The sequence below is a fragment of the Scophthalmus maximus genome, chromosome 8, assembly GCF_022379125.1.
Source record: "Scophthalmus maximus strain ysfricsl-2021 chromosome 8, ASM2237912v1, whole genome shotgun sequence".
Taxonomy (NCBI): Eukaryota; Metazoa; Chordata; class Actinopteri; order Pleuronectiformes; family Scophthalmidae; genus Scophthalmus; species Scophthalmus maximus.
The window spans coordinates 15,791,087-15,810,730 of NC_061522.1; the positions used below are offsets into that span (position 1 = coordinate 15,791,087).

General features: G+C 39.8%; 1 protein-coding gene across 2 annotated transcripts in view; it reads left to right on the forward strand.

Moving 5' to 3' along the window:
• Positions 1–19,644, forward strand: part of LOC118313099 (zeta-sarcoglycan) — a 274,953-nt gene that overhangs the window by 198,610 nt on the left and 56,699 nt on the right. For both annotated transcript variants that reach the window (XM_035638350.2, XM_035638349.2), the window contains exon 4: positions 14,796–14,883. In XM_035638350.2, the coding sequence (XP_035494243.1) occupies positions 14,796–14,883 (88 nt within the window). The remainder of the gene's footprint in view (positions 1–14,795; positions 14,884–19,644) is intronic.

Sequence of the window (19,644 nt, forward strand, 5' to 3'; positions counted from 1 at the left end):
ATATTTGTAAATAACCAAATTTAAACACATATTTAGTCACATAATGTATTCTAATCTATCAGAGTTACACAACTCCTGACATTACTTCTTCACATTAAAGACTAAAAACATATTACCAAGTCCAGTGACTCGACAAAAGGTTTGCCTCACGGAATCGCAGCCCACTAACAAAACATTTACACAACAGAGACAGTATCTCGCTTTGGAATACTTTCAATTCTGTCCTCCAGAGTAAAATTTTAGGTAATTTTTTTCAGTAATTTTTTGAAGAACAAGTTTCATGAGCTTTGTCACTTTCTGATTCCATGACTTTGTCTCGGCTGTCTGGAGACAACCAGGTTCCCACTTTTAATTACGTAACTGTTCCTTTTCATCTCACTGATCAAAATCTATCAGTGAACCCTTCAAGAACATCACACATTTGTGCTGTTTTTGAATATTACAGTAATTTTCCCAAAATATTTCAATCATAGGGGTTATGTAGATTAATATAACACACACATAATGACACATTCATGGACAAATATCTGTCTAACATAGACAACTGACAGAGCATTCAATCCTTTGGACAAGATGCAGTCAGAAAAAAATATGAATGAAACAGAAACCCTTTTCTGAATACACATAGCCAGTTCTTTGTCCTCCTTACAGACACAGATACACACTGATACCCCACCTTTTTTTTTCGTTTCTTTTTTTGACATGCATATAAACATTATAAATCCTAATATGCTGATTGAAATTGTTAATTCCAAAGATACATGAACGGACATTAGTAGTGCATCTCTACACACACTTTGTCGCTGCAGGAATTGCGTCGGTGGTTGTTTCCAGGGAAACGGTCACAATCCACAGTGTGAAATTAATTAAAGGTGGACATTTGAATTCATTAACTGGACGGGAGTGTGGCATTACACTTCTCTGGCCTTACGACATTAAACACACACTCACACACATACACACTCACACAAAGACGCACATGCTCCCAATGAGGTGACGCACACAGATTAGATTTAATTACAAGCCTGCAGATCATTGGTGCAATGTGGTTCAGCCTTAATTACATATTGTACTGTCCCACTGTGTTTGTCAGTGAGAGAAAGGAAGTGCATGACAAAATAAGGATCAATTGCATTCCGGTTACATGACCTGAGTGCAAAGTAAGCACCTTTCAAACCAGTTTCCCACCAAAGCATGAATTCAAATATACGGCTACAGTGATCCACCTTGGAGGGTGCCTAATGATCAAAACCGATTACCATTTATATCACTACATTCACTCAACCTGCTTGCAGTAGTTTAATTTTTTACGTGAAGGAGGGTGTGTATTGTTTTGTTTGCCCTAACTAATAAGAAACATTGTCCATATCCATTAAAAAAGAAGATTCTAGTTGACTTCGAATGCCTTGGTTTCTAGGAACAGTTAGAGCAGAGTTGTTATTTCTGTATGTAAGCTAACAATTACCTTTGCATTTGTGTCAATATTCAGTTTCCTTACTCACCACTTTTGTGGCCATTTATTTCTGTCACATTTTAATGGCTGAAATTAAGTGGCGTGCACTCTTAAGCAGCAAAAGTGCCAAAAGTCTCTGCTTTAGCAAACTGCCTCAGAATGAGTATCCTCATGCATTGATAATCTGCATTCATAATTGTAGAGCAGAACTCCTGAGGTATATTGAAGGGACAAGCACTAATGGTTAAGTGCCCCATGGCTGGCGAATAATTTGAGGAAAGCACTGTGACATCAGTGCAGATTTGTTGATTGGGCAAGGCAAGTGTATTTATAATATATAGCACCATTCTGACACAGTTCATTTCACACGTGCCTTAAAGAGGCAAGGGAATTATTTTACATTTAAAATGAAAAGGATCAGAGGGACAGTGCATACCCTGTACGCACGTTGAACATACCCCAATCGGGCAATACTAACTTTTTTTATATAGTAATAATCCCCTTTGGATATACATAGTGTGTGCTATCATATGCACCAGATGCACAGTGAGGGCAGGTCTGTAAGCTTGCTGAGAAATGTATGGCTGTCATGTGATCATGCACTTGATAGCACTGGGAAAGCAGTATCTATCAGTTGTGCTGGATTCTGCCCGCCACAGAGAGTTAAAAAACATTCTGCTCACATGCACTCTCTGGGATGGGTGCTTTGGACACACATATAACCCTATCTAACCATGCTGGCCACAACAGCTTGAGGTATCAGGAAAACAGAAACAGTTCAATATTTGGTGGGGGAGTTATAGGAGCTGCTGGAAGACTACGATTCAATTCAATTCCGCAAGACATTTTCCTTCATTAGAAAAAGGGGCATGAGTTTGTAAATAGGTTTCCCAAATAATCAGTTCAAAACATCATTAATAATACCAGGATACTACTTTTTACTTGTTTTTATGAAACACATCTAATTTGGTTGCTTTAATAATATAATATTAAGTTCTTGGTTTTATATATATATAATTGAAGTAGGATGAATCAAGTAATCGGTGGCTCTTAAAATAGCATATGATTTTTCAGACTGGAGACTCACAGTTGTTAAGGTACAACTTTCAGAGGGAAATATTTCCAGCATTCTGTAAAGCACCAATAGGAGGGAGAATTGAGACATGTTTTGGTTCTTGATGTCACATGTTATTCCTGGTCAAATCATGAATGATGACGTTGGCCTTGACGTTCCCTTTCTCTGGGACCAGCAAAATGATATAGTAGTAAATCTGCTACTGAGAGAATCCATGTACTCAACTGTCAGTCTGGCACAGCTGAGGTGATAACTGAAGATCAACATCTCCCTTAAGATGCTGGAGCCCGGCACAACTGTGGAACAGAGAAGCCAATCATCAAACCAATACAACGGTGAGCTTCCATCCAGATATCCAGTGTGCCAGCCAAGAGTTCCTTGCATAAGTTGAAAGTGGCAAACAGTCTAGTAAAAAGACAAAAGCAAAAATCTAGTAAAACTGTTAATCCAGAGACAGTGTGGTATTTAATGACCAAATGTATCCCATCAAGGCCTGCCAGGCAGATCGCAATTTTAAATTGTTGTTGGAAATGCCATTCGACAACCCTCATGGTTGGTTTGGGCGTTAAAGCAGGTGCCAGCACCTCTGCGTTAGCCATTTCAATTCAAGTAATGTTCACTGATATAGCCCAACTCATATACCTTTAACTACCAGCTACATAAAAACTTGACCACAAAGCCTGTACCACAGAATCCTGGAAGAGATGAGACAAACACATAAGACGCAAAGTGATTACCAGAGAGGGAAAAGGACGACTGCTGAGAGCAGGTGCTGTCATTACCAACCGATGATGAGTCTACAAGAGGTTGAAGACCCACATCCAAACACATTGTATGATTCATACACAGGAACCATAAACCTAAATCGACAGACAGTCCTTAGAAACAGAAAGGAGAACATGAGAAGATGGTAAAGGAAGAAAGGACTGCCGCACTATTTTCAGCTAAATCAAGTTATTGCAAAGGAAACCCCAAGTTGGAATTGTTGGTAACGGAAAGGTCCAAATTCAAAAAAACTGAATCCTCACGTATACTTTATCCAGACACCCTAAAAAATTGACAGACTGCAAATATGACACCTTTATTGCTCATACTAGAGCATTGCTCTGAGATTCTTTTGAGTTGTCTGATACAATTCAGTAAAAAACTGTCTCAATGACAAAACAAGAAAGAAAAAACTAATAAATGATAAGAAAATAAATGACCCTTCATAAATCTTTAAGAGGAAGCACGGACACGCAGAGGTAATGGACAAGAAAGTGAGGAACACAGCAGAGGGAACTAAGATTAAGGACTAAGCGCTGAACGGAGATCAAAGTGAGATATAACAAGAATTGTAAATAAGCAGGGGGTCTTTGGTTGCCTGACAACTGAGAGTTGAAAATTAATTGAAGATAAGACAGTTGAAAGAGAGTTCAAGGGAAAGTAAAAGAAACATGACAGAAGAGAAAGATCAAAGAAGATTATTCTGTTCTTTTTTCCGCATGTTCACATGCTTTTCCTGCCCCACCCTGGTCCTGTCCTTGGTCACGGTTTATTTCTTGTAGAACTACTGAATTACATCTAAGATAAGTCTCCTGTCTCAACGTCCTTTTCCTTGGATCCCTAACCTTGTTTCCCTCTTCCATCATGGGGGACGGGTTTCAGCTACCCACCAAAGTGCTTTACCTTCAGGTCCTACCTTTGTGGAAATCTATGCTGCAATCTTAAGTTTTATTATTTCCTCCACATCTCTGGAGCTCCTTGACACTGGCCACTTGGGGCAGCACAATAGAAATGAACAGCTATTCACAACCCTCACCGAAGCATGTTTTTGAGTTAAAGTGGCAGTAAGCGATTTCGGAGAAAGCTTGTCCCTCGCTTTGTTGTTGTTGTGATTTTACTGCTCTGGCCGGGCCGTGAACCTTCTTTCTTGGACACTGGTTTGAATTTTCTGTCAGTCACGAACACAATTTATGATTGGTCCAGAGCTGTCATAGGAATCATGTAAATTAGTCTGCTTTTAGTCAAACCCAGTTTTTCACTTAGTGATCTTTTTCTCTTTTTTTTCATCATATCAATGACATTTAAAAATATAGAAATGAAATATAATACAAGTACAAAGTACAAACTCAGGGTATGAAACAATGAAAGAGAAATATAGGATACGAATACAAACATGTTTTTGCATGGGGCCCATTGTCCTCTATGAGTCATACAATTCAAATCTTTTGATGTTTCCCCATCTTTGCAACTTATCTGTATTAGGTTTTTTTTAAGTGTAGGCAGACTCAGAACCCGGTCTACATCATTTTATGTCTTTCACTTCTTGCTACTCAAACAATCGTCATGGACAGATAGTGAAGTTTTCACTCTCATCTTTTGGCTGCTGATGTGTGAAGTCAAACAGAAATTTGGTTGTGGCCAACTTCTGTGTTAGAAAATAAGACTCTACGTGTTTTAGAATTTTATAAAGTTCCATCATGTTGTATCTTTCAGACGAGTTCCCACTTGTCCATCTCAAACTCTCCTCACACCTTTGTTAACCCTTTCCAGGTCCCATTGTATCCAATGTTTCACATCAAAACAATCCACTTCATCTCTCATGTCCCGCCCTTGTGAACGATTCCCAGTAATTATGAAGGCAGCTTCTCAACTGGGGATATCATCACATGGCTGAGAGCTCTGCAAAGAGGCCAAATTCAAGAAATCCATATCACAGCAATTACAAAGCACAAGACATAGTGAAGTGCTCGAAAATGAGCCAAAAAGCCCAGAGGAGCTTTGATTAAAGCAGAAACCAAATGCAAACACAAAGTCGGCCCCAATATATAATCTTCCAGACAGGGTTGGAAAAAAGAATCATATATATATATGATTTCACAGAATTTGTACAGCTAAACATACTTAGTGATTTGTTTTTTGGCACCAAACGACCTCATTTGTTTTTTGCACAAATCCTGTAGAATTTAGTCAAAAAACATCCGTCGATCTGAAAAATGTTGAAATGTTTGCCTAGTTTCTCTGTCAATGTTTTTTGTAAGCACCCAAAATTCATTTATTTTTTCCCTGTACTATTTGAGGGGAATTGGGTCTTTACGCAAAATATGAACATGAAAACTCCCGCCAGTCTGAAGCCCCCAGTGGATGTGTAGTGTTTTTCAAACACATCGCACATTTGAAGCAGCCACATGCTTGCTAAAACTGCACACTTTGGGGTGAAAGAGAATACATTATTTAATGGCTACTGCCACGGGACAGCAGGCGGGGGAGGCTGAGCTCGATAAGACGAAAGAAGTAAGTGTCAAGAGGAGAGAACGAGAAATGTAAGTTTGGAATACATTTTTGTTCTGTAGGGCATCCTCCAAATGACAAGTTAATGAGAGGGCAGGCCGAGAGGTAGAGAGGGCGGGCCTATGGCTGTTACAATATATATCAACCTATATCCTTGTTAGTTCTGGTACTATCTTGTCCTTTCAATGCCTCTGCCAGTCACTTCCTTGACCAGAGCATTATTTTTTTGGTTTGTCGGTCTGTCCATTCATACTATCAATGTATCCATCTGCCACATTCCTATGAACTTGATAACTCCCGAGGATGTTTCTTCAAATTTAGCACAACTGTTCATTTGGACTCAAGGATAAAAAGATTATTGGGTGGTCAAAAATCAAAGTCACTGTTACCTTACAACACACATTTTTGGTTATAACTCAAAAAATGATATGTCAATTATGACATTACACAACTTGAATTGGGTCACAATTATGCAGTAATTATGACTTTATAATAGATTAATTATATATCCCAAAGGTGAAACTTCACTGTGACATCCTAATTTTCTGCAGATACACTTAAGCTGAAACTGATAACCTTCAGTCAAATAATAAGACAGTGCAGTTTTGTGTTGTGTTTCCCATAGCAATAATATCTTAGATACAGAATAACAGATGCATTAAGACCAGCAGCCTTTGTGATAGCCATACACTAGTAATTGGTCTTTGGCTGGCTATGATAGCTAATGGATCTGTCTTGCTTTGATGGAATGGATTGTCCTGACTTTGTAGATGTGACAGGGTTAAAGAGAACAGTCTGTAAAGACATAAAAGAAAGAAAGAGCTTTAAATACACACATACACACACACATACACACACACACACACACAAGCACTCATATATATCCATGGGTTGAGTACAAATAAAATGGGATCTGTTATGATCCCTTGGAGAATTGGATTGAACAGAGACAGTAAAGATACAAGAAGAAAGGGGTACCAGAGCAAAAAAAAGCATACACAAGTAACAGTTTCAGATATTGAAGTAATTTTGAAATTCATGATATCATACAAAAGACTGCTTGGAATCCATGAGTCTCCTTCATTAGTGAATGATTAACAAAGATAAACACTTTTTTTGGAAGTAGTTTTTATATTTTCTTTTAGATGCACACATTTCTCTAGAGTTAGCTTAATTTATCTTTTTCCTCCAGTATTTGTACCACAGGGGAATATTTCATGGCAAACGCAGCATTGCAACTTTATCTGCTCTGTTTTCCTCTCTGCCTCCATCCTATCCCCTTATCTTGTCTCTTCTCCTCTATTTATGTGTCCTTAAATGTGATTTTTGTATCTAGCGGGTCAATCCTTTTAATACTTGAACACACACTGCATTCCTAATAATGTTGTGTAAGGATAATGACCTTGGGTTTGAGTACATGTCTTCTGCAGACTGGTGTATGAAGTGTCTTTTGTGTTATCAAGCTGGATTAGTTCTGCTGGTTCTCACTATAGTCCCACAGTACATCATCACCCAACACCTCACTGCTTCATCGCCATAACAACACAATTGATTTTACTTGGCCTCCATGCAAGGCTGAAACAGATACAGCAGGCTTATATGATTACATAATTTTGACTTTACTGTGCACACTGAGTCACATTTGCTTGCAATTGTCTGTATTCTTCAGCAAAATATGCATATAGAACCAGATGTTTATGTTGAGTCCCCTTAAAGAAGCTGTGAAGATTACCAGCCTACTATATTTTATTTTTATATGTAGGTGGTGATTTAGTTGGTCAGTGGTTAGCACAGTTTCCTCATAGTAAGAAACTTCTGAAGAGTTGAATGTGCTTGTGGCTTTCTTCTGAGTGCAAAGTTGCCCATACAATTCTGTGTGTGTTGTGCTTTAACCCTCTGATGGACTGGCTCTGTTAGTGTACCCCTGCACCTGCATGGAATGGGTAGGTGTTTATAAAGAATTGTTATTTCCATTGACCTGTGATGTTATGAGTTGTTGAAATGAGTAGTTGTCTTCACAAGAATAAACAAATTACAGATGATGGTTTGATATGAACCATAAGCACACAAACAAATGCTGCAGATGCAGGTTTTTTTGTTTTTGTTTTTGTTTTTTGTTTTTTTGGGGGGGGGGTCTGTAGGCTGATAGCACACCACAAACAATACCAGTCCCAATTATATCAATAGTTGGGTCAGACATTGCATTAAGGAGCAATGAGGACCAAGAAAGTTGCATGCAGATGCTTACTTGCACATATTTGATGTTCATCTGTTGATTTCTTTTTATCTTTTTGCTACTTTTTTTTTTATTTACCATTCCCCTAGAGGTTTTGTTCAGCCACAGCAAAAACTCTCACAGAAGTATATTCAAATAATGCCACAACAGCACAAACAGTATCCTCAGACTGTGGGTTTAAATCCATTATATGAAAATGTATCCTCTGTTCTAATCTTAGCTGTTATGTAAAACTCCATCAGATGTCCTGAGGAAGATGAAATACATGGGTTGAATACAAGGTGAATCCTGTGGTGAGAGTATTCACCCCCTGTATCAGGAAGCATTACAGGAATCAAATATTTAGCTGAGTATTTGATGTACATATTTCAATAGTATTTTCATTTTTTTCACAGGATAACCTTAGTTTCTTGTAATAAATAACACCAAATATGTGAAATGAAAAAAATGGCTCATCTTATTCGTGTATTTTCTAGTATTTATTTTCCAGTTGGCATATATTTTCTTGAGATGTTTGACCCGGTCCTTTAAGCACCATATATTATTGTGGTAGAGCAGATCATAAAGGGCTGACAAGCGGCTTCTGTGTATAGATCTATTTATTGTAGCTATCTCTAAAACAATTGCTGTACAGTTTACCCTGCTCTGCTTTCCATCTCTGGCTCGCTGTCCCTCCTCTTCCCTCTCTCCCTGTTTCAAGATTTATTGTTCTGCATGCCTGAAGCTGGGAGGTCCCAGCTCCTCCCTATACTTTTTCTCAATCCCCAATCCCGTGTTTCAGTGCTCTCCAAACGAATCTGTGGTTTGGTACGAATTATATTGCATTTACATGTACCTATTTACATGTTTCATTTTTCACATACACAGATGTTTCCTTAATGGTTCCGTGGCCATCAGTCCTCAGCAGTGCTTTGAGCTTTGACTGACCAACCTTATGACCTTAAGTTTCAATACTGTGAAGCTGCCACTGAGGTGGTTAATTATCTATACCGCACATCGTTTGAGGGGCACAGGAGGGCATGCAGTCAATCCCAACTGACATTGGGCGAGAGGCGGGCTACACCCTGGACAGGTGCGTGTCACAGGGATGACATGAAGAGACAAACAACCATTCACTTATACAGTCACACCTACGAGCAAGGTGGTCTGCAATTAACCTAAGCTGCATGCCATGGACTGTGGGAGAAAACCGGAGTACCTGGAGAAAAAACCCACGCAGACACAGGGAGAACATAACCACTCCACATAGAAAGACTCAAACCGAGAACATTCTTGCTGAGATATGACAGTGCTAACCACCAGATTTAGTGATATGTTACCCAGCATCACACTGACGTTGCAGGATTCAAAGTGAACTTGAGTCTTGTTTACCAACGGGACCAACAAGTGTTCATAGTTGAATCCTTGAGACACATGCTTGGGAGAAGTGATGAGGAGCCAAGACTCCCTCAAGCCCCCCAAAAAAATAAACAAGCATACTTTCATGTGCATGAAATTCCGCACAGCAGTCATCCACGCTTACACTGCAGTCCTGTTGGACCTCTCTGCTCATTCTTTTTTAACCAGTAATTTGCATGACAAGACCCCAACAACTCAGAGCTCAGCTAGCCAGTAAGGGTGAGTCACACCCTAACCAGCCAGGTTGTAGTACTGTACCAAGGTATTTAGCAATTCAGTCAAGCAGTACCATGAGTGGTGTTTGCTGCTTCTGACACACACACACACACACACAGTTTCAATCTCCACTGTCACTTGGAGATTTAAATGGATTACACTGACAAGCCTTGTACAGGACATTGATGACATGCTAAATCAATGATAAGACCCCTGAATGCACATGAGGGACACTAGAACATATTAAATCCAAGTACCCTGAGAGTAAGCTCAGGACCAACGCTGATTTATTTTCTGCTGTTATATGACTGTGGGGACTAAAAACAACATATTAGCATTGCACAAGGACATACACATCACTTGCCACAGACTTTTTCAGTTTGATTGGTATTCTGTTTTAGCTTAGACAACATGCACAACTATCTACTTGCTCTTAACGATTAATCCAAACAATCTAGATCCAAGGCAATTTATTTTATTTTGTGCCAAATCATAACAGTCATATAACGGGAACTTTTCATATACAGCAGGTCTAGTAAATAGCAGCGCTGACTTATGCTGCTTTGAGTGGTCAATAAGACTAGAAAAGCGCTAGATAAATACATTCCATTTACCATTTGTTCACAGCACTTACATGTGATAAGATCCAAATCTTAATTTCAGATTAACCAGGAGTGCCTGGTTTAAATGTTAAATTCTCTGCTGAATCACAACAAAACACACTGAAATAAGCAGCAACAAGGACCATTCTAAATCATTAATTTGGGGTTGTGTTCAGTTTCCGAGAGAAGGTTTAGAAACATATTATTTATTCCATTTAAAACCAAGAGTATATGTTATTGGTGCTCGTATCCACATCTACCCGTATAAATACTGACTAAACCGATTGCTAAAGTATTAAGTGCAATCTGAACTGAAAAAGAGTCTAACCCCAGGGTCAGACTGAGTGGTGGACGGACAAGTGGACTGGCTGAAGAGACGGTGCGTTTTAGGATAAGTCAGACCAGAGACAGGCTGAAAGCTTTTTATTTAATTGGTTACTTAAAGTATATCTTGTTCAGCTCATGCCTGTAGCTTTTAGGATGGAGAGATAGATATTCCACCAGCGAGATGGGCAACTACAGAGATAGTCAGGAGAGATAAAAGCTGTTATTAGGCTGATGGCGAAAATGAATCAACCAAATGTATCTTGTATGAGGGTTTAGTACTCTGCTGTTGAGACGTTTACTGTATGCAGCTAGTTAGTCAGACCTTAAGAGACAGAGAGGAGACCTAAAGTTTTGATTGGAGTGTTGACTAAACACATGTAAACAAGTATATTATTTATGTACTTTGAGTCCCGACCTGTCTGTCTCACTATCTGACCATCAAACAGATCGGGAGACAGCTGGGTTGAAAGGTTTTTATCGGATATATCTGTCCTGGTGGCTGGATGCTGTGATGGTGATCCGCCAGTCCAGGGTTGATTATTATTACCTGTGTAATTGCATTGACTACCTCAGGCTGGAAGCCATGTGCCTGTATTTCTAATCAAAGCAAAATTAAACTATTAACTGAATGAATGGCCCCGTGGTGGATATTGCGTCAGCTCAGAAGAGAGGGCATGATGTTCCCGCCTTTAGTGTGAATTTATCTGTGCCACTCTGCACATTTCACATGATGAGGATGAGATTTATGAGCGTGACAGTAAACACAAAAGTCAGAGGGGCTGCGTAAATAGCGGCGACGGTGATTAACAGAGACGTGAATTGAATGTCAAGTAAATATCACAAACAATGTATGGTACATGTGAGGAAACTCTACACATTAGTGATGCACGGGTCAACCCAACCAGCCAACCCGGTCCGCCCAACACACTAAAATATGCCAAAAACTATGACATGAACCCAATACTGTACCAGGCCCTCTACTACCATTTTAAAGTACTATAAGTGTTTTTTGAATAAGTGTCTTCTTTCTGACCAAAAAAATTTCTTCAGTTAGCACTTGTAAGTGGGTCCCATTATCGACACACATGACTAAAATCGCAATTGCATATTATTCACAAAGCTGCTAATGAGTTAAACAGGCCAGGGTACAAAGAGATGTATCCTCCTCTCTTGTACTTGTACTAGTCTAATCTAATTTAATCCCATTTCCCAGAATAAATTGTTTTGAATATAATTTGAATACGGTCTTGAATACAGTTTGCAGTTTTTTTTTATTGTTTTACCCTTATTAATCTTAAATTATGGCATATAACACAGGCTAACTGATGTAGAAATATGTGATGCATTTTCGTGTGATAAGGGCTGTAGGGCTGGTTTATATTGTATTGTTTAATCAGGACGCAGATGCAGAATTGTTATGTTTGGATGTGGTGGTGCATGGTCTACGATGGACTCATCTGTAATGATTGTGAGGCTGCTTTAAATTGGCCACAGCAGTTGGCAGTTGGTATTAGAGTGCAGCCGTTATTATTGTGGATCAGTAGTATGCCAATTTCTATGTAAATATCAATAAACATAGGCACCCAATATAAACACTACCCACGCACACAAAAATCCAAATACGATAGGTACAATTTGACAAATGTATGATGTATACATCACCCGATGGAATATAAACCAAGCAATGAAATGATTATCATATCATTCCGCAGTGAAGAAAACCTTTTTTCACTATAACTACAAAAGCACCCCGAAATTAGAGAACATCAAACATCATGTTCTCTTCACTGAAGATCAGAGTTGTGACTTTAATTGAGAGAAATTAACCTCTAATATCGGAGAAAACAAACTGAATCAACTTTGTCGTATGTGTATGTGAATGTGTAATACATCCAAAAATCAACCGCCATCTACCGTTGACGGGAGGTGTGCCACAAATACCTTTCTACTCAGCACTGTGGGGTTTTGTTTAATTTACCAACGCATGGTTGATGAGCTTGGAAAGGTAAGGGTTAGGGTTACATTTCAGGGAATCAGCTCGATTACTTTACAGAATATAAGCAAATCCATTGTAATTAACACATTTGACGGACTTACCAGGTCTACGGTATGTCTACCACTAGAGGTCAGCGGTCTTTAAAACTTCCACATAGGTCGTAATGTGCTTTTTGTATAAACAACCAATGTTGTTGTTTTTTGGTAGAAATCAAACACATTTATTTGCAGTCTGAGTGGATTTCATCAGGGTACCGTGTGCCGCATGCTCATTCTGTGACAATCAGGTACAGTAAATTCTGGAGAAAAATTGGTAGCCAATTGTATGGAGTGTGATTAAAGTTGGTTGCAATTGGTAGGGTCAACAATTCTCTCATCAAGAATGACAAGTCATTATTTTTACCTGTGCCTATGATTCACGTAAGCACCACTAGTCATATTCTCTAGCTCCAATCAGCTGTTATCTAAATAGACATTAGCTGCTGTTTAATATGCAGCAATTATTTACTCCCCTCCTTTCCATGTATTTGCATATGAGTGCTTAATCAAATAAGACTTCCCATCCATGGTCACTGCTCTAAATGTCAGACTCCTGCACTACAGTAAGTGAATGGGATCAGGCATGTTCATGCACACTGTCCAGTGAGCTGGAATGATTCGAAGCACATTACATCTGTCATGCCTTACAAAGCGCCCGTCGCTTTAAACAGAGTGGAAAGATAATACAGTGAAGCCTATCACACGCCACATTGAAAAAAAAATTAATCCAGCACACAAGCGTTGGGAAACAGATGAGGAGGCAACACACAATAAACTGTGTGCAGCGTTCAATTGTTGTTCGGCAAATTTGTTATCTGACTCTGTGCTAGTGGGTGGTGTGTGCCTGTGCACAGAGGCATGGGTGTGTATTAACCTGCACCTGAGGACTTGCTTGGATATTATTTTGTTCACATCCAGAATATATAAATATATTTGTATTTTCTTTTTATACTAGAGTGTAGGTGTAAACGTTACCGACATTTAGTCACATGCAAGTCCTGTTTGTGTTGTGTTTGTGTGGGGGTTTTTTTTTGTGAGTTTTATGTGACTATTTGTTCCTCACGCTTGTGCAGTGATCTGTGTTTGTGTTGTGATCAGCCTGTCCCTGGACAATTCAAAATAGAGCAGAGACAGGTGTGACATATTAGAAAATTGGTCTCCACTCGTGTGAGCAGACCACAGAAGAATGAATATCCATCCATAACAAATAGCAAAACAGAAGGAGGGAGGGAGACTGAGAGTGTAGGGGAAGGAAGGGACAGAAACGGGGGATTTTCCATTTCAACAGATCAGCGACTTTCCAATTTAAACACATTTCTCATTTTGAAATTCAGGCTGGAATGCAGCTTTATATTAATTTGGGGAAATCAACAGAAAAAAAATAGGTCACCTGTATGCTATTCACTTCACGCCGCCAAAACAAATAAGCAATTTGAAAGAGAGAGTGAAATAGAGATGTGAAGGGAAAGAAAATGAAAAAAAATGATACAAGTGCAGCCGCTATGTGATATAAGAGGAAATGTGAACAGAAGGAAAAGTGCAAAAATGTGAATACTAAGGTTTTACAGACTGATGAACACTGAGGGAAAGATGAAGGGGGCATCGTGAAGAGCTGAGAGAGAAAGAGAGAGAAAGTGAAATTTTAGATTGAGTTTGGAACTTAATAAAAAAATGGAGCACAAATGGGGTTTGCATTCATTGCAACGCACACTCACTGAATGTAAACTAATTTGGGCAGCGTGTGTCTCAATCAGACTACATGCGAGCAGAGGTCAGGGTCATTGTTGCATTTAGCTCGTTTGGCCAGGGAATAATTGCCTTTTTGCAGACCTACACACAAAGACAGACAATTGAAAAACAAGCAAACACTCTCACAGACAGGATGCTCTTTTGAATAGATTATGCAAATTGGATGCAGAGCATATCAGGCGGGCGGAAGAGAGGGAGTCAAGTGTGAAGGTTGATACAGGCTAAGGCAGTATTGGTTATACAGGTTGCAGTACTGATTGGTGCTCAGAGGGGTGAGGGCAGGTGCTACACGGGAGAGATAGAAATCAGACCACACCTTTGTGAATATGTAAGCTAGCTGTGTATCAGTAGACACGTTTGCTTTTGAGAGTGTGAGAATATACAATTTTCCTATTGTCTTAATCACCATTTTCCTTCCTCTTCTCTCTTTAGGACAGTCCATTGATCCTTCAGTCAGACAGAAATGTGACTGTCAATGCCAGAAATGATCAGGGTGAACTGACCGGTCAGCTAACCGTGGGTAAGACATGCGCACGCACGCACGCACTTATGCACACACACACATACACACACACTAAGAGTAAACCACAAAGACATCCTCATGCACAGCATTGTCGACACGTACCACATTGGCAGTAAACCTTTTCTCCTGAAGCAACCAGCAAACCATATAATTTGTGTAAGACAGTCAGTTATATTGCTGTGCTTGAATTCATGCATGCAATCTACCTCCGTCTGTTTACCAAACGGTGTGCTATCTGTTTCCATTAGTCTCACATTTTGCACTTTATACAATCCAATGTGATAACAATTCCAGTTATCGAGAATGAAAACATTTGTAAAATGTAGAGTCTCAAGAAACTATCAGGACCTCAAGGTCTGACTATTTTGGTAACTCAGTTTTAGTAGTGTCAAATAAAAAGTTTCAGCCTCGCTTTGATATTAGAAAAGCAAGCTTACAGTTTAAAGCCTTTGGGCTGATTGAATTGACACATATAACTCATAACGCTTTCATAACGCCTGTGGCTGAGGAGATAGAGAGGGTCATCCACTAATCAAAAGTTCGGTGGTTCGATCCTTGGTTTTTCCAGTTTGAATGTCGGATTGTCCTTGGGCAATATGTGTATGTGTGTGTGTGTGTGTGTGTGTGTGTGCATGTGTGTGTGCGTGCGTGTGTTTCTGTATGTGTGTGTTTGTGTCATTGGGTGAAGTATAGACTTGATCAACAAAAGAAGTGATGGTCGGTATAATTGTCATCAGAGACCATTTCTTAAAACTCTGCAGGTAGACAATAAAAACAGAGATCTAAAAGGTCACAAAGTTGTAAAACACAAAGACTATGCTCTGTGATAGGACAATTGAGGTTTATTGATTGTATCTTCTTTGAAAGCAATTCACAATTACTGACTCACTGAAGATGGGCACCGATGTAAGGACTGTCTGTATTTGAGGTGGATGCGTGTCACTTTCTGTCATTGTAAAAGCTCAGTTGTGTACAGGCACTAAAAGGCCCTCTGAACATTTCCTAAGAGATGGAGCAAGAAGCAAAAACACAGAGCTTTCTGAGGTCACATACTGAAATTCAATTAAGTAATCTCGGAAAATATCTGTACTTGATCAATTTATCCCCTGGTTTTAACATAGATAGACTTTGAGTTGACACATGCTTTCTCATTGAACCATTGGCCCCGTATTCATTCTGAGCCATTTTTGAACTTCCAAGAAAAATGATGACTGGTAACTGGTGGAATAAGAACCAAAATATTTTTTTCATACATCATCAAAACAGCATGGTTGACTTTTTTTGTAGGCTGCAGTGAAATTCTACTGCCATAGATGATTAGTTTGAGTTCTTGTCTTTGAGGAAACCAGATACTGTTAACCAGAAGGTTTCTACTGACGTGGCTTGTTAAAGCACTAATCCAACATGATTGGAATTCCTGCTGCTTGGCTGCGCTGTGCTTTATTATATCATAAGATATTTGTAGTCTCCCATTATGTTTTGTGTCAATGTCATCTTATCATCAGCCTATTTTGGGTTTACAATGGCAATTTTTTTTACAATGACTATACCCCTCTCCATGGCAATTTTTTTTTTCCTTAAAAGAACATGGAGTGGGCAGTTATCATTCTCTATTCTCTTCTATCTGTGATCAGCTCAATTTAGTTTGGATGAAACTCCTGGTCTGATCTGGCTGCTTTCTGATGCCGTCAGAAACACTTTCAGCTTTTAGTAAGTGATTTGATTAGCCACCAAATTCTGCCAGTGCATGCCTAGTGCTAGTGTGAAATGCGGCTGGATTTGGAAATTAAACTTGACATCCATCAAATGCCCTCTCAGTGCATCCCAGTCTTTCACTAATCTCATCCTAAAAACATTTGCACATTTTTGAACATGAAGTAGTTCTAAGTTTTATATAAATACTAATATCCACGTTCTCAATCGAAGAAGAAATGCACATTAATATTCAGACAATTTGCCTTAAAACAAGCCGTCACGACTTCTGCAATTCTGTGATGCCGCCATCACACAGCCACTGGTACACACTCCTTTCACACTGTCCTTAAGATTTCCGCCGGGTCTCTCGTCTGCAATATCATTCAAACGTTCCCTTCCTGACACTTCCTCTCCATTTTTTGGTAATCCACTCCATGACAAACTTGTTTTCTGTAGCCACACACCACATCCCATTTGGTTTTATGGGTTAGTTTTACCAAGCTACAGTAGTAGGCTGCAAACTGTTACCTGTGGTCGGCTTGGCTCTGTGTACGTCAGAGAACAGTCAGTCAATCAGACGAGAGACTCAGAGAGGGGGCCTTGGGCTTTTCTTCAGTTTTGCTGCCTTTATCCATTTCCTTTTACAGCAAGAGCTCCAGAGAAAGGCCAAAGAGAGGAGACGCACAACTAAATTGAAATGTTTGAAATGTTTATCATTTTCAACACAATATCACAGGACATTTGAATGCAAAGGTCTTCATATTTGCCACAAACATTCACTGGACTCAAGGATGAACTGATTAATTTGGGGGTCAAAGGTCAGGGTCACTGTGGCCTTTGGAAACACATTTTTGGCTTTGCTTATCGTGACAAAATACCCTTAATACTTTTTTTATTAAATTGCTTCAGAGTCTTCACAGCATATATTATATGAGTCTGGACAGAGATGGATGTTAACTGCAATATATTTGGTTGGCAGGGACATATAACCACGATTGGAAGTAATTACCGATTTGTCATGTCATGAAATCTTTGAGCATGTATGTAAAACGTGTCTGATTGATCGTTAAACCTGCACATAGTTTTGGTTTCTTGAAAAGACCGTATTATTCTGTAGATTTGACTTAATGTGGTTTTTGGTGATGTTGGAATCCAGGATGTTGCACAGCAGCATTTGCCAGATGACAGGTGGGGAGAATGGTATGTTCAGGTAGGAGTCTCATCTCCACTGCTTGATGCGAGTGCAGCATATAGACGTTCCTCTTGTAATGTCTTTCTATGGACACAATCTTTCCCTCTCTGACACTTTGAAGGTTTGGAATCCCTGGCAGCTCACCTCCTGCTGTTTAAACTCCCTAAAGCTGCTTTTCTTATGAAGAAATATAGCACTTTAATGCTTGTGTGTGACTGAGTCAGTGTCTGCCTGCCTATCTCGGAGTCAGCAGAATCTGACTGTTTTTAAACTAGATGTCTGCACAGCCTACTGCTGCCAGCTTACGGTTACTGCAGGATGGCATGAGAAGAGGAAGAAAGCGTGTCCTACTGTGACTCCTGCTGTCAGGCGCAAATGTTTTGGACAGTCATGTACGCATGACTGTACACTTATACATAGTGTAAATGCCTGATTTCACAATCGAGTTACACACAATCCTGTTGTTTTTTTTGTAACACATGCACATGTTCACACACCTGCACAGAAGCCACAACTTTGGGATAAGATTCCCCAGACGCAGGGAAACCAGGTAGGAGTTCAATCAATAACCACACACACGCACACACACACACACACACACACACACACACACACACACACACACACAAAAGACCTGAGCGGCTGTCTGATGGGACGGGACAGAATGAATCCCCCTGGGGAGATTCTTACAGGGGCCCAGATATCCCTTGGTCTCTTCTCGCCGCCGCCGCCTCCTGTTACCTCTGTGCTGACTCAGCAACACATTTAACTCCTATACCCCCCCTCCACACACAAACACAATTGCACACTCTTCCGCTCTCTCTTTCTCTTTAGTACCAACAGTGATATTCAGAAATCTTGAAAGTAAGACGGTTATTACTTTTCACTAGATGCCTGCCACATTGGAAGCAGGGAAGTTCCACCTCAGTAAGCCCCTTATTAGTATTCATCACTGAAACTCACCAGAGTAACAGCTCGCTCCAGCTTTTACAAGAGGTACAGGGTCATCATGGCCACTGGTATAGAAAGCTGAAATGGCCACAAACGTTTGGACTAGTACATTATCAGAATACAAAGACAAGTGTACCGATGACTCATTAAATATAGCACATGGGGAAAAAAGATGCTATTTTGGGCTGCACAGAAATTGTGGAGGAAGGTGAGGTCTGCCTCTGGGGACAGAATGAAGAAGGAACTGTAAAGTGTTTTTGTTTGTTTTGTTTTATTTCTTCATGAGGCCCTTATGATTTATTAAACAATATAAATTAGTCGACATAGGTCAGCATGATACCAGGTAACAGTGAAAATTGTCCCTAATTGCTCTTTGAACAAACTTTTTTGTTAGCGGCATGACATTTTCTTTTCCTCATCAGCATCAAGAGGTAACTGATGATTGTTAAATTTTTAATACTGTGATACTCTGAAGAGTCCTCTTTGTTTTGTAACCTGGGCAGTTTTCCAGAAACACTGCATTGTGTTTTAATTTTTTTGCTCTCCATGGTGATGGGAACAATTACGTTTAGGGATTGCTTACGCCTTATCATATGCTCAAATGAATCTAATGCTACAGCTATACACACATGTACCAGCACCCTCCTTGTGTCCCCGTGAGGGCCCATCTTTCAGGAGAGAGGGTCCGAGTACATGTGTTGGCCTTGGGCTTCCCATCACAGTTTTATTCCACCCTCTTTTTCTTCCATCCCTCCATCCCATCCCTTCCTCCCCATCCTTTCCATTGATGTCCCGCTCGTTAATGTGAGGGAGTACCTGTCATCTTTGTCTTCTGAAAGGCCTACCATAAAGATGATGAGTGAACTTGGAGTTTTGAAGCCGTACCCTTTCACCCACCTTGGTGATGATTGGAGGCAGTG